Below are 17,127 nucleotides of genomic sequence, written 5' to 3'. Positions count from 1 at the left end.
GGATATACTTTTCTGCCTTATTCATCATCTGATTCCTCATTGTAGGAATCCCATTTTGCTTCTTTTTCACAAATGTTACCATAACTGATTATGGGATGTTGACAAAATGACACGCCTACTATCTTACATTACCTAAGACATCTTTAATTGAATGAAATATAATGGAATATCAAGATCTCAAGCTATTTATTTCTAATACAGTACATCACAAGTAGAAATTATATGTGTATGTTTAAACACAAAACATAGCTTTCCTGGGTGGGGAAAAATTATAGGCAGATGCTTGTTTTTCCCAAAAGTTCTGCAATAGAAAAGTATAATCCATCAACAACTTGGGGAGTGAATGGTAAGAGATCATGAAATCCAGCTTAGCACAAACATCACAGATGTCCCAGCTGGTATTTGTAAAGAACGGGCATCATTTCATCTCCTGTGCAAGGCAGGGTGCCGTGAGCTGGCTGGGTGCTGTCACCCCTCCCTGAATCTTTACGAATCTCGAGCTTTCACACCCCAAGTTCTCCCATAGTTTACAAAGTATATTAAAATAAAAGAGACCTTGTACATATTGAAAAGGAGATTGTATGATTTTTCTTTGTGATTTCATCAATCACATTATGATTGACAAAATAACAAAGAATGTCAAAAAGTTAAGCCCCAGAAAAGGTAAGTTGGCAAAGATATAACTTCATGGAGATGAAAATGAACTAAACTTAATTGAAAATTCAGGATCTCAAGTCAAAAAGGAGAACATTACCAGCTCTGAGCTTCTTACACATGTGAGAACTTTTTTGGTATTTTATGCTAGAACAAGAGACTATGAAGCCTCAGGGGTCTGTCCATGAAGAGGCAGCCAGTGGGCAATCTCAGGTCCAAGGACACACTGAGGGACAACACATGGAGCTGGTAGAGCGTCCGCTCCCTGGCTGTTCCTCCTTTGTAGATCGCTGGTCTCCATTATCTCTGAGCAGGTGGTCATAGAGACAGGTACTCGGCACACTGGCCAGGCCATGAAGGGAAAATGGGCATTTGAAATGTAAACAGAATAAATATGTACTTTGTGACCACCATGTTTTTTTCTGTCTTTCTCAGAAGGAATTTGCATTTTGGGAAATATTTCAGTTCGTTAGGAAGTACTGAAAGACTGGAAAGCAAGGTATTTCTTCCTATGACTCTGAAGGTGCATTCACTAGGATGAGAAATAGTTTCACTTTCATCCTGTCCTGTTGTTAGAATTATGGTCGAGCTATTTTGACTCTTCCTCGTTGAACAGCCGGGACAGGCTATGATCAATATGACCATTGGCTCAGCCTCTCTGGACCTCAATTCTCATCTCTAAAACTCTAGTTTTAATTTTTGAACCGACAAAAAGATGCTTTGCACAACATGCCTGTTATGATGTCATAATGCCGAGGCATTTTTTTATAGTGACAGATTATCAAGAATGTGTATGTTCTTGCTTTTTTTTGTAGAACATTATCAGATGAGTGTGTTGGAATCAGCTCCAATCAGCTCCACTGTGGGGAGAGTGTTTGCCAAGGACTTGGATGAAGGAATCAATGCGGAGATGAAATACACTATTGTGGATGGAGATGGTGCAGACGCCTTTGACATCAGCACAGATCCCAATTTCCAAGTCGGCATCATAACTGTAAAGAAGGTAATCCAACTTCTTTTTCCAAATCACTTTCATGGGTGTTTTGAATGTATATGAAATGCCGGTAAGGACTGTTGTACTACTGCTATGTATTCCTTCAAATCTTCTTGATAAAAGCTCTTTTCTATTATTATAATTTTTTTGAAAAACACCCTCTTACTCCTTGTGCTTACATGCAAACACTGGTTGTACCAGGTCATATTAATAATAAAAATATAAATATATAATTTCTACTACTTAGCCACTTAAAAACATGTTGTAGCTTAATTCTCTAATGATGTTAATAATGACTTGATCAGTATTTACACTTGAATACACACATTTCATCATACTGTACCATAAATAACAATAAAGCAAGCCATAATATTATTTATGAATCAATAAATAACATGCGGGGAGTTTTTAATTGCTTCTCAAAGATCATAAATGCTAATTAAACTTGAAAAGGCTTTATCAAACATAGTTGCTCGATGATTGTTACATCACGTGAAACTTCTTGTTTTTGTGATAAGGTTCCAAGTTTTTTGAATGTAAGCTATCAATTCTTTCTGTGACATAAGGCACATATGGATACACTCAGCTACAAGATAAAATGTTTTAAAAATGTAAGCTTTAACATCCTAGTAAATATATATGTAAAGAAATCCATTAATTTTAAAACTTGTTGGTTTACTCTTCTTTCTCTATTTTGAATATGTTTAAAACATGATATATCTTAAATTATTTATTCATCAACTATTTATGGAGTGTCAACTATGTGCGCCAAGTATTGTTTTAGGCATTTAATATAGAGAGTAACTAAAACAACCCCAAATTTCTGCCCTCATGGATCTTACATTCTAGTAAGGGGAATCAAAACAGCAAATTAAGACAATAAAGTATTATATCAGAAGGTGGTAACTGCCATGGGAGAGGGACAAAACAGAACAAAATCAGTGAGATCAGGAGAGCCAACATGATTTAAAATTTAAATTCGGTTGTTGGGATTGACCTCACAGAGAAGGGACATTTATGCAAAGACTTAAAGTGAGCAGAGACACAGCAGAGGTTCGGGCAAGTTAGCAGTGCACATTGCAGGTGCCCTATGAATGAAATTTAGTTAAGTGTATATGGCAGCTCTGGAGAGAAGAGAATGAGCATGCAGCTATTGAGGAACGTGTTCCAGGCAAAAGACAGCTAGTGCAAAAGCCCTGCGGTGGGACTATGTCTGCTGTGTTTCAAGAACAGCAAAGGAGCTTATAAGGCTTAGCAGAGCGGGAGACTCTTAGGAGATGAGGTCAGAAATGTAACAAAGGGGCCAGATTGCATAGGACCATACAGGGTGACTATATGAACTTTGGTTTTTACTCTAAGTGGAGAATGACTGGAGGATTTTAACAGATGTGTAACATGACCAGTCTCTCATTATCAAAGAGTTACTCTGTAGGCTGTGTTGGGAAAAAAAAAAATAAGGGAGCAAGGATGGAAACAGGAAGACCTATTGAGAACCCACTGCAATAATCCAGGTAAGATATGATGGCGGCTTAGCCCAGGGTACTGGGAATGGAGGTGGTGAGAAGTGGTCAGAATTTATATGTATTTTGATAGAACAGGATTTCCTAAAAAACTGAATGAGGATATGAAAGAAAGAAGAGTCAACTGAGCAATAAGAAGAATGGAGCTGCCATTCAGTGAGACAGGGAAGTTTTTAAGTAGAGCAGGTGGCAAGGGGGGCAAGCACTGGGACTCAGTCCTGGACAGGTCACACTAACAGTGCCTGTTGGACACCCAAGTGGACAGGTGGAATGGCTTGGTTTAGAAGAATTGGGAGTTGGGAGAAAAGCTCTGGGCTGGAAACATAAATTTTGGGATGCCATTTAAAGCAAATAAAACACAATGAGATTCCAAGGGACTGAGGATAGACAGAAAGAGGACAGTGGAATGAGCCCTGAGGCACCCCAACATGAAGAGGTCCCAAGAAGGGTGAGGACAAGCAAGGAGACTGAGGCGAGACCAGGGAGGGAAGAGGGAGCATGTGTCCTGAAGACGTGAAGAAAGTGTGTCCCAGGGAAAGGAGTGATCACTTGTGACAAACACTGCTGCAGGTCAAATAAGAACATTGAAATTAACCACAGACTTTAGGAACACGGAGGCCATTGATGACCTTGGCAAAAGCAACAAAGTCATAACTTAAAATGTGGCACAAGTTAATGTATGTTTATAACTTTATGATGTTTCATAGAACTGAATTAGCACTGCTTTAGAAGAGAAGAAGGGATGAGTTCACATGCTTGTTCTATATTTATTTAAGGTGCAATCAATAGATGTATCCAGAATTCCACAAACCAGAGATCTTTATAACCAGCACACAATGACCTCAAAACAGTGCAAAATGCTGAGATTAACTTCTAAATCACCAAATAAATCCGGGTGTGATTAAAATGCTATAATTTCTTATTTTATTCTCATTCTTTGAGAATTAATAATACATACTAGAATTATAAAAAGTGACCAAAAATAACAAAACCTATCTGGTGTGCCACATAAGCACATGTCTCTATCTACTATGTGGCATGCATCAAGTAAAAAATAATACATAACCTCACAACTAAACGACACGGTGAGCATTGTAGAGGGGAAGGGCATGCCTCTAACCCTTGGCTGGGTAAGGCAAAGACATAAAATGTAACCAAAATGTTTGTACCCTCATAATACCCTGAAACAAAAATAAAATAATAAAATACATTGGTAACCACAACTAATAACTGTAAATAACGTAAAAGCTCAAAGTTTTGGATAATTATTGTTTCTTTATTACAAAAGTTCTATTCAAAAAATTAAGCAACCAGAAAAAGAATTTTTGGGGTACTCAATACTGAAATTTTATTTTATATCTTAATATATTAGATAATTCAAAATAATATTGATAATATTTATATAATATTAATAATTTATGTCAAATTATCACAATATAGTTTAGACATTATTATAAGCCATTAGTTTTAAACAACCTATTAGCTATTACAATTCTGAATTATCTAAAAGAGATCTCAAGATGTCTTTTCTCCAGCTCCTTTACCTGGAGAAAAGATGAAACCTCCTAAAACAGAACACTATTTTTCATTGTCATTACTAAAATTCTATGCATGTTTAATCAAAACATATATCAGTTTTGCCAAGGTACTTTTTATTTTTCTTCTGAACTTGTGAGCTACCAGAAAATGGAATTAAGAAAAAAGTCAATAAGCTGGATAGATGGACAAATCACATATGATAAATGCTTTCGAAACTATCGACTGTTCAATCTATGCCTTTGGAACAATATCCACTCAGATGTCTGATCCACACTCATCTTTCCACTTTGTCATTAACAATGTCATATAAAATTGAAACAAAAGTTCTGCTTTTGATTTATTTCCCTTAGGCCTATTATTAATATTTGTCTAAAAAGCACATACTTTTTCAAACAGAGAAATTAAGTTGAATTGATAGAATTGGGTCTCTTCACAAAACCACACTGATTACTACTCAGTATCTTGGGTCTTTTTAGCTTTTAAGTAATCAATCAATTGATTTTCAGTCTCTTAAATGCTTGAAAATGTAACTTGAAATATACAATTTTCAGAATGTTCTTTACTCTGAATGAGCATGATGTTGTGCCATTTCCTAGTCTTCAGCATGTCTTCCATCTTCCAGCAACAAGCATCAATTGTCTAGAGTCCATTCTCCTCTTAGCCAGGTCGCAAAGAACAAAAATCCTGTATTTTATCAAATCTAAGATGCCACTGATTACAAATCTCATCGTTTTATGCACCATTTAAGAAAAATTCTTGCCAACTTAAATGATACAATGCTGTCTTATTTCTTGGTTTATAGTTATTTAAAGAGCTCCTATAGACACAGTTAGACAAACTTAATTCACCAATGTCAGCTTTACTTCCTGCTGATGTCACCAATGTCAGCTTTACTTCCTGCTGATGTTTCCATGCCATTCTGCCTATGCACCTTTTGTTTTAAGGCCAAACCATAAAACAATCTTTTTGAAGACATTTTAGAAGGCAGGAAAGTTCAACACATGCAGTACCAACAATGTGAGGAGCTCAACGCAAGGACAACAACATGGACACCCTTGACCAGGTCTGGCTTGCACAGGTAGTAACAGCTACATCTGTCATCTCCTGTTGAGCCTACAGTAATTATAAGGTTTCATCAACTGGAGAAGCAACCCCATTTCCAAAATGAAAAAATATGCATTTAGAATGACTGAAATATAACATAAAATCTGTATACATTACCACTCAACCAGTACATGTTAATACTCACACTGAGAAACATTTGACACTATTCAATGTAACAATATTTTTTGCTACCTTTAAGGTTTTAGGTTTTGCTGGGCACAGGGGAATAAAAACTCTGACCAAGTCATAGCTTTTGCCCTTGAGTCTAGAAAAGAAGATCAACACAGAAAGAAATATTTGTAATATAAAATAAGAAGAGCTATAATGAAAGTATGATCCTGTGCTCTGAGAACAGAGGAGAAAATACTTAATTCTGCTTCATGAATAATTAAAGCTGCATGACTACTTTGTGCCATAACTTTCATGACTCAATTTTTAAGAATATAATGGCTTTTCATTTTTTGTGTGCTCAAATTCTAGGAAATTTCTTGAATTTGGAACTTGGGTTCTCATATATTACTAATCTTTGATTTACTATTATGAATATAAAAATAAACAATTCTTTCGTGTTTAAAATAATAAGAGCACAAACTATTCAAGAGGGAAAAGCCTTTTTAAAGGTGGAAGTGAGGAAGACAATAATCTTAAATAGTTTAAATGGCATTAAGTAACTTATTTAAAAAGAAATTTCAACAATAATTAAAAACTTACTCTATTGCTTTTAACAGATGGTACTGGGGCAATTGGGTACCACATACAAAAAAGAAAATGAATCTTGATTATACCTCACAAATAAACCTAAATGGATTACATATCTATATGGAAAAAAAAAAAACTAAAGCTATAACATTTCTAAAAGGAAACATAGGAAAAAAATATTTATGACTCTGATTAGACAACGATTCATTCAATATGAAACCAGAATCCCAATCTACAAAAGAAAAAGTGATAAAACTTCATCAAAATTAATAGTTTCTGCTCTTCAAAAGACACCGTTAAGAGAATGAAAAGACAAATCACAGATCAGGAGAAAATACTTGCAAATTTTACGTCTGATAATAGACTTGAATATAGAATATATTTAAAAAACTCTTCAAGAAGACACATAAAGGGGGGGTAGGGATGGCAAGGGCAATATATGTGACCTTACCCCCATAATATGATGAAAGAAAAAGGAAAAAACAAAAAGAAGACACATAAAGATGCATCAGTAGACATTAGGGAAGTGCAAATTAAAACCATAATGAGATACCACTTCAAACACTAGGATAGATAAAATCAGAAAAACTGACAAAACCAAGTACTGACAAGGAAGTGGAGAAACTAGAACTCTCATACATTCCTGGCGGGAATTCAAAATTGTATTGCCATTTTGAAAACTGGTTTGGAAGTTTCTTATAAAGTTAAAAATACACTAACCATACAATCCTGCAATCCCACTCCTGGGTATTTGCCCAAGTGAAACGAAAACCTATGTTCACACATAAATCTGTACATAAATGTTCATAGCAGATTTATTCACAACCCTCAAAAATTAGAAACAATCTAAATATACCTCTAGAGGATGGATAAATCAACTGTTAGACATCCATACAATGGAATGCTACTCTGCAATAAAAGAGAACAAACCATTCATTCATACAATAACAGGGATGAATCTCAAATGTGTCAAGCTAAGTGAAAGAAATCAGACTCAAAAGATTAAATACTGATCCTTTTGTAGTTCATGAGCGTGATGATTGGGTTTTCACGCGCGTGCGTGAGATGTGCCTCCCTCAAACCTTGTTACGACATCGGCACATTACCCGTCTGACGTGAAAAAAAAAAAAAAAAAAAAAAAAAAGATTAAATACTGAATGATTCCATTTATATGACATTCTTGCAATGGGGACAGAACATGAGTCAGTGGTTGCCATGGGCTTGGTGTGAGGGAAGAGGCTGATTACAAAGGGCAGAGATGGAAGTCACAAGGGTGATGGAACAGTTCTGCAGCTTGATTATCATGGGAGACATGTGACTGAATACATCTGTCAAAACCTGCAAAACTTTACACTAAGAAAGATGAATTTTAACATATGTAAATTCACCTCAATTTAAAAAACAGGTACAAATTTCACACCAAATTAGAAAAATGACTTAAAAATAAGGGGCAAACAAATTTTGCCTACCCCAAACCTAACATAAACAACAGTGTCCACTTTGCGTTACTCATACATAAAGAAAAGAATTTTAAGAGAATGTGATGTAATGTACCAGGAAAGAAAAATGTCTAGATTTAGGGAGCAAGAATAAATAAATTGGTAGAACTAGACTAGTCAATCAAATATATCATAATCTGACTGGCAGATTTCCATGTTTATGAAAACCTTGCCTTTTAACTAATAAGAAGGGAGGCAGGCAGGCTGTTGGAAATGGACTGCTTATTTTGAATGGAAATGGCTAAAAACCCAAGAAACAAGGAGCATAATGTCTGGTACTAAGTAAATGCTGAACAAGTGGTAACCAAACAGCAAGAAAACAAAAAAAATTTTTTTAATAAAATTTAAAAATAACAACTATATGAATGTACTAAATTATCACATGTACCCTGAAAATATGCACACCTATTATGTATCAATAAAAAATTTTAAGTTAAAAAAAGAAAATAATACATTTAGTTAAAGCAACTTCTACAGATGTTTCTCAAAAGCAAAGCAGCTGCTTAAACAGGCACATGCCTCTTTCTAACATGCAATGTGCTGACATTCAGCACATTTTATGAAAAAATGATGTTTAACTTGAAAAATTCGTCATTGCCATGTAGACATATGACTTTAAGCTATAATAACTGCTTTGCTATCCACTGTAATTATTTTATAGAATACAAATTCCATTTTTTAAATTATTGATGTTCTGAGACAATTATTGCTTAAAACACTTAAACATTTTTATCAGCTTTAAAAATGGATTTTTAAAAAATGGACTATTCTTCAGAAATAACATTTAGGTTCACTTTCTGCCCTGGAGTACTATATTTATTTTGAAATAAAACATTCTCAAGATAGGGATAGATCGAAAAAGGAAACAATCAAAAAAAATATATTTTAGGAGATGGAATTTAATAGACAAAAATTAAAGTCTTGTGGATGAGCCTTGGGTGAGGAATTCTTACACTTGGCCAGCATTTCAGCTCCACCTACATAACCATGTCGGCTTAGTCCAGTCTTCTGAGCTCCCTCAGTCTCAGTTTCTTCAACTATAAAATAAGGTGGCAAATCAGGATTTAAAAGGAATCATCTATGATGAACTAAATACACATATATTGATCTGACACGGTGCTCCAAGAACCCTTGTGAGGCACTTATGATAGTTTCTTGGAAAGAATCACCATTGTCTTGGTACTCAAAAAGAATTTTTTTTTTTTTTTTAAAGAAAGAAAACAGAAAAGCCCAAGCCTCAGTTGCATGGGTATTCTGGAACAGAACAAAAGCTCATTCTTTGTCATTACATCTTTTCAAGTGAGCAAGCATCTCTAAAGAGAAGGTCACCAACTGTCCTGGTTTACCTAGGATAAATGGGGTTCCCAGGAAATAAAACTTTTCATTTCAGAACTGAGACAGTCCTAGGCAAAGTAAGCCCCGAACTTAGGGGGCTCCCAGGACTGTCTCTAAAGACCATGCTGATTAAAAAGAGCAAACACGTTAAAGCCAAGCTTGCCCGGGATAATGGCTTTCCTTGTCATCACACTGGCTTTCTTAACTATCTCTGAAGTGTCTGGCTTCTTCCTTATCTTCCTTACCCAAGGTGTTGAAACTAACATTTAGACCAAGAACTACAGAATAAGAGAAAAATTTCCTTTTCCCCCTTCACCTCTTTTCCATCATTTTAATGAATTTGGGAATCTTCCCACCAGCCACCGATACTGGACATCCTTTTAGAACCTTAACATATATGCTAGTGGCTAATCGGTTTTCCTGTCATTACTTTTCAGCCCCTGAGTTTTGAAAGCAAGAAAAGCTATACCTTAAGGGTGGAAGGAGCCAATCCTCACCTAGAGATGCGTTTTCTGAACCTGGGCCCATTCCAGGACACGACGACAGTGCACATCAGTGTGGAAGATGTGGATGAGCCCCCCGTGTTTGAACCTGGCTTTTACTTTGTGGAGGTGCCTGAGGATGTGGCGATTGGAACGACCATACAGATCCTTTCTGCCAAGGACCCGGATGTGACCAACAACTCAATCAGGTTTTCCCACAGATTTCGCCTTTTCCTTATTCCCTGGAATCTTCCTTCCCTTGTATATAATTTTCTCACACTGTTCCCTTTGCTTCTTCCTTCTCTATCCCATCCCTGGAGACTCTCCTCTTTCTTTGAGATTTTTCTGTTTAAATAACATGGCCTATTATGTTGTTTAGAAATGAAGTGTCATTATGTCTACAACTCACTTTCATTTGGTTCAGCCACACGAATACACACGCGCATACACTCCTCAGTTTTCAATCGTGGTCCTATTGACATTTGGGCTTGGATAATTCTGTGCAGCTGTGGTGGGTTGTCCTGTATACTGAACGATGTTTAGCTGCATCTCTTTTACCCATGAAATGCCAGTAGCCACCCCCTGAGCGGTAACAACATAAAATGTCCCTGGATACTGCCAAATGTCCCAGGGAGTTGGTACAAAATCCCCCCCAGGTTAGAATCACCAATTCAGATAAAGCTTAGTCAGACACATAGATATCAAAATGATACAAACTGTTGATTCTTAGTGGTGAATATAAGGTGTGATCATTGCACTTTCTTCCAACTTCTATGAGCCTTTGACATTTTTTACTTTTAAAAAATGTAGAAAATACCATGTACCATGTATATTTCCATACACTAAGAAAAGAACAGACATAGAAACTATTCCTCCTGTTGTCAGTGGCTTCGATGCCATGCAGACTGGCCAGACAGGGCTTTGTACTGCAATCCCACATATCTGTCTCTCCAAGGTATGTTTTGAAATTAAAGATTCCAACCAAGATGCTGCCCCTCAAGAAGGGAATTGCTCTTACAATCATGGCCATTTTCCATCAATTCTGGAACCAAAGTGCAAATAGCTGGTGGACAGGTTGACGCCTCAACCTTCCAAAACGACTGCCAAGCCTCTGAAGCCTGACACAAAAGATCAGGATTCCAAGGCTGTTTGAGGCCATCTGTCACACTAATTGCTGAAAGCCACATAGTACAATGAATCTGGGGCTTTAGTGTAGATAACACATTTTAAACACACCCCAATTTATCAAATGCCTTTTCTGTCAGCTGGCTCCTTCTCTCACCTGGTGCTATTTTGTATTTAATGAAAATGTGCTTTTACAGTTTAACAAGAGTGACTCTCTCCAGAGAATAACTGTCCTAGGGAGAAATCTGCTGCCTCTAACCCACTAGTAAACATTTCACATGTTCAGGCATTAAAATGGCTAAAATGATTTTGTTTTGTTTTGTTTTTATTTCAGCATATTATAGGGGTATAAATGTTTAGGTTACATGTGTTGCCTTTCCCCCTTGCCCCTAGAGTCAGAGCTTCAAGCCTGTCCATCACCCAAATGGTGCACATTGCACTCATTATGTATGTGTATACCCACCCCCTTCTCCCCACTCCCACCTGCCCGACACCCGATAGATGTTATTCCTATATGCCCACTTAGGTGTTGATCAGTTAATACCAATTTGCTGATGAGTACATGTGGTGCTTATTTTTCCATTCTTGGGATACTTCACTTAGTAGAATGGGTTCCAGCTGTATCCAGGAAAATACAAGAGGTGCTATATCACCATTGTTTCTTATAGCTGAATAGTATTCCATGGTGTATATATATATACACCACATTTTACTAATCCACTCATGTATTGATGGGCACTTGGGTTGTTTCTACATCTTTGCAATTGTGAATTGTGCTGCTATAAACGTTCAAGTGCAGGTGTCTTTTTTATAGAGTGTCTTTTGTTCTTTTGAGCAGTTTGAATTCTGATATTTTATTTTTTCAAAGGCCAACTAATCTTTCTGTTATGAGTTATAACAACTTTACAGAAGTGATATTTCAACCTTAAGCTTTATAAAAGAGAATGGGGAGAAATTAGCAAAACTATATTATCCCTCAAACAATCACAACAAAAAAAAGCAGATTCTATTGTAAATTTCTATTTTCAGAAGCAATATGGAATATGTACTTTCTGATCTATATTAATTATATACCTATTAATCTATAATACTTTAGTCTATTCATATCAGAGAAGATACTGTGGGGAAAACTTTAGAGAATAAAACTTCATGGGGGAAACTGTTTGAAATAAAATAAGCAAAACTTAAAAAAAATCAGATCCCATTTCTAAAACCGCCAGAATATTCTACGGATACTTCCACATCTTCTTTCCAGATTCAGATCCTGGATCCCTATGTGGTAAGCACTGGAAAAGGGTTCTGTTAGGAGTTGCACTACTGAATAACAAACAAAAAGACAACACAGTCAAGAAACACACACACTCCCAGAGTGTATGCGCAGTATTCAGGACTAAAGTCATTGTCTCAAGGCACATCTAGGAATGAAAGAGAAACACCAGCAGGTCTAGATGCACTGCTGGCATGGAGCAAAATGAGGTGGATAAAGGATTAAGGAATCCTGTCTGGCTAACAGAAAATGTGGCTTCAGATAATGGGCCAGTAGAAAACCATCAGTTGGCCAGCACATTAGTATCAGGGAGGTCCATAAAGGAATGCCTGGCTATTCCAGTAGAGTCCGGCCAAGATGAATGCAATGGTGAACAGCCCAGACACACAGAGCAGCATCTATTGGGCTATTCTGAGGCAGGACTCTAGATCACAAGAAACTGGCAAGAATAGGGCCACAGGCCTGGATGTAAGAAGACAAGAACTCACGCACAGGAGGCAAAGAGAAATTCCAGTTATCAGATCTGGGGATAATTCTCCCTCTGCATTTTAGTTGGAAAAAAGGGCAGAATTCTTAATGCTAGATATGAGGTCCCTGACTCTTTGTAATGTACCACAGCAACAAAGAATGATCCCTGAACCCAAGCGCAACTTTGGGGGTCCTAGACTCTCAGAGGGAAAAACACCTATAAGTTAAACCTCTGGCTATCATTTAATAAATCTATTTGGAAATTGTTTTCTAATGTTCTCTCTCCCCAAATTGCCCATTTTATCCTTATTTTTCATAGAACAGTTATTTTCTATCAAAATAATTTGTATATATTACATGCTACATGGCCATCTAATTTTTATTCTGCAATTTTGTTATGAAGAATAAATTGAGGTTTTACTTCTAAATGGAAAATACCTATTAAATCACAAAAGAATCAATATATCACCTGGAGTTTAAAAAGTTACAGATAAAAGGCCATTTAACATTTCTTAAAAATTATTAGGACTTTTATAATCTCTTTTCCAGAAAGTTGATGGTGTGTTCAGGTATATAAGCTGGTCATCGTTTACTGGTAAGCCCCAAATGAAATCTCCAGATTTAGTTATGTGCACGTGGAGAAGACAATGCTTGGCTACCCAGAATTTTTAATACATTCTCAAGGAATTTCTGGCAAGCAGGATATTGAACCATTTGGCGACTGAAATAGGCTTCTGCTGGTGTGGAAACAGCCTGCCCTCCTGTGCCTGCCTAGAGCGTGTGTGGACTTAGCAAGCTTGCCCCTGACACCCGACCTCCAAAGCACTTCCAAATTCAGAGAATGTCCTCAGCCAAGCGAACGCTTGGGGAGCCCAGCACACACCGGCGACTGTTGGCTTAAGGCAACTTCGTAGGTGTGTGTTGTGCCAATTCTGCTCACAACAGGTGAGACTATTATTGTTAGAGAAAAGAAAGCCACCTACATAATCACTAGTGTGTCCCAATTCCCTCATTTTCCAGCTGTATCTGCACCTTTAATGTGTTCTCCTGCCTCCTGAAAACTGGCTTGGACCTACTAATCGCTCCTCTTCAGAGAAGCAAGGCCATTGTTCCCTCAAGTCCTGCCTCATTTAGGAAATCAGAGAGGAATTCCCATTGACGAGGGAGGCTTCCAGAAGGAGGGCTTCTGGTGTGTCGGCAGGCAGTGCTGTCGGTTACTTATTTCTATCACCCCATCCCCCGTGTGTCTGTGACAGTCACTCTGGTGCCGCAGCTCTGGGTGCAGAAAACTGGTCAATCACAGGCTGCCTGTCCCCTCGGCACCATGCCTGCCTCTTGGAGAGCTGCCAACAGGGTTAAGGCTCCAGGGACCGCATTGCCCAGGCTTTTCTCCCGTGTTGGGGGGCTAAAAGATAAGACTATGAGCCAACCTGTATTTTTTTTTCCTAAAAGAAAGTTCAACTCTAAAAATAGCCAGGAAACTTTAAAACATGACAAATTACAGCCAGGGGACAAAATAGTGATCCACTTCATTCTAAATGAACTTTATAGGCATGTGTTTTTTTCTTTATTAAGAAGTCAACTCTTAGCTACCATGGCTTATCTTTAAGAAATAAAGTTTTGTTTCCTTAAATGATCTCATAGGGTGGTAGGGCAACATGGCCTGGTGGTTAGAAACAGAGACCTGAAGCAGGACTGCCTGAGCTTGATTCCCTGCAGTGTGATCTTGGGCAAGTGACCTAACCCCTTCATGTACCTCATTGTTCTCATCTGTGAAATGGGGATGATAATAGTACCTACCTCACAGTGTTATTGTAAAGATGAAATGAGTCAATGTATGTGGTATGTGCTAAGTAGTGCCTGACATACAATAGATGTTTATTAAATAGGGTCATAGGCAGAGACAGGCATTAATTTGCTTTCTTAAATTTCCTTAACTCTTAGGGAGTCATTACTGAAATGATTCCAACTTCTCTAGCCCTTACTCATCAGCTGGCTCTTTAATCCCTAACTCTGTGAACAGCCATCCTGAGTCTCAGCAGGGAAAAAAAAACAACCTATATGCTGTATTTTAAACAAAACATTATTTTACCAAACACTATACTAACATATATACACACACACACTATATATATATTATACATGCACATGTATATGGGAGGCCATTATTAATATTTTTATATATATATATAGGCTAGGAGGAGAGAAAAGGGAACCTTTATATGCTGTTGATGGGAATGTAAGTTAGTACAGGCATTTTAGAAAATAGTACAGAGGTTGGTTAAAAAACTAAAAAGAGAATTACCATATGATTCAGCAATCCCACTGCTGGGTATATATATGAAAGAATTGAAATCAGTATGTCGAAGACATGTCTGGACTCCCATATTCACTGCAGTACTATTCACAATAGCCAAGATATGCAAACAATCTAGCGCCTATCAACAGATGAATGGTTTTTTAAAATGTGGTATATATACACAATAGAATAATATTCAGTCTTCAAAAAGAAGGAAATTCTGTAATAAGCCAGGCAAAGAAGGGTAAATACATTATCTCACTTCTACACAGAGTCCATAAAAGACAAAACTCATAGAGATAAAGAGTACAATGGCAGCTACCAGAGGCTGGCAGGTAGAAAAAGAAAGGGAGGTGTTAGCCAAAAGGCACAAAGTTTAGTCAGGAAGAATAAGTTCTGGTGATCTATTTTTGCACAGCATGGTGACTATTGTTAGCAACAGTATTTTGTATATTTCAAAATTGCTAAAAGAATAGATTTTTTTTTCTTTCTGAGACAAAGTCTCACTCTGTTGCCATTGGCTAGAGGGCCACAGCATCAGCCTAGCTCACAGCAACCTCAAACTCCTGAGCTCAAGCGATCCTCCTGCCTCAGCCTCCCAAGTAACTAGGACTACAAACACACGCCAGCACACCCAGCTAATTTTTTTCTATTTTCAGTTGTCCAGCTAATTTCATTCTATTTTTTTAGTAAAGACAGGGTCTCGCTCTTGCTCAGGCTGGTCTCGAACTCCCGAACTCAAGTGATCCTCCGGCCTCAGCCTCCCAAAGTGCTAGGATTACAGGCATGAGCCACCATGCCCAGCCTAAAAGAATAGATTTTAAATAGTCTCACCACAAAAAAAAAAAATTGTAAGTACGTGAGGTGACAGACATGTTAATTAGCCTGATTTGATCTTTCTATAATGTATGCATGTATCAAAACATCCCACTGTACCCCATAAATATATATACAATTATTATTTGTCCATTAAAAATATAAAAGAGACTTACACACATAGAGACATGCACAGAAGGAAGATGATGTGAATCCAACAGGGAAAATGCTGTCCATAAGAGAGGCATGGAACAGATTTTCCCTCACAGCCTTCAGAAGGAACCAACTCTACAGACATGCTGATTTCTGACTCCCAGCCTCCTATGAAACAATAAATTTCTAGTGTGTGTGTGTGTGTGTGTGTGGAGAGAGAGAGAGAGAGAGAGAGAGAGAGAGGCCAGACACGGTGGCTCATGCCTATAGTCCTAGCACTCTGGGAGGCTGAGGTGAGAGGACTGCTTGAGCTCAGGAATTTGAGACCAGCCTGAGCAAGAGCAAGACCCCATCTCTACTAAAAATAGAAAAATTAGCCAGGCATTGTGACATGCACCTGTAGTCTCAGCTATTCAGGAGGCTGAGGCAGGAGGATCACTTGTGCCCAGGAGTTTGAGGTTGCAGTGAGCTATGATAATGCCACTGCACTCTACCCAGAGTGACAGAGCAAGACTCTGTCTCAAAAAAATGTATATATAATAAAAACAATAACAATTACTGGCCTTTACTAAGGACCACGCAGGTTCTCAATAATGATTCTTAATCATGACTATATATCGAAATTTCTTATGGAAGGTTTTGAACATACAGATGCCTGAGACTCTGTCCATACTTATTGAATCTTCCAAGATGGGGACCACATGAGATAACACAAAGGAAGTGGATTGCCAAATCAGATTCAACAGAAATTATAGATCTTACCTAGGACCAAGTTAACTAATGACTCAAAGGATACAAACAAGAGCAAAATTTGAGTCAAGCATTCTCCCCTTGGAGAGGTCTGAAATTGTCAGGCACAAGTCCCTGTAAATATCCTTCTTCACCTGCATAAAAGTGCACACATGTGCACAGAGGGAAGTCAATCTCCATGGAAATCAAGCAGGGGGGAGCGGGAGATGGATGAAAACCTACCTAACATGTACAATGAACACTAGATGACAGGCCATGTAACCAAAAATATTTGTACCTCTGAAATACTTTGAAATAAAAAAAATGCACATTGGTTCAGATTGAACATGAAAGGTGGAAGCAATAGATAAAGTGCATTGCCTGAACAGAAAGAGCCATTTTTGTTATGGAACATCTGCTTGTTATACTCCATTAATTGCATAG

General features: G+C 37.5%; 1 protein-coding gene and 1 non-coding gene across 2 annotated transcripts in view; both read left to right on the top strand.

Annotated features, from left to right (window-relative positions):
• CDH20 (cadherin 20) overlaps positions 1–17,127 on the top strand; it is a 198,176-nt gene that overhangs the window by 163,513 nt on the left and 17,536 nt on the right. The window contains exons 6-7 of the mRNA XM_012774498.3: positions 1,470–1,657; positions 9,782–10,035. Coding sequence (XP_012629952.2) covers positions 1,470–1,657; positions 9,782–10,035 — 442 coding nt within the window. The remainder of the gene's footprint in view (positions 1–1,469; positions 1,658–9,781; positions 10,036–17,127) is intronic.
• On the top strand, positions 7,523–7,626 carry LOC142861798 (small nucleolar RNA U13). Its single transcript, XR_012912946.1, has one exon. It is a non-coding gene; the product is annotated as a small nucleolar RNA U13 (small nucleolar RNA).

This window comes from Microcebus murinus, chromosome 17, assembly GCF_040939455.1.
Source record: "Microcebus murinus isolate Inina chromosome 17, M.murinus_Inina_mat1.0, whole genome shotgun sequence".
In the NCBI taxonomy this organism is placed as follows: domain Eukaryota; kingdom Metazoa; phylum Chordata; class Mammalia; order Primates; family Cheirogaleidae; genus Microcebus; species Microcebus murinus.
This window is presented reverse-complemented; position numbering and strand designations above follow the sequence as displayed.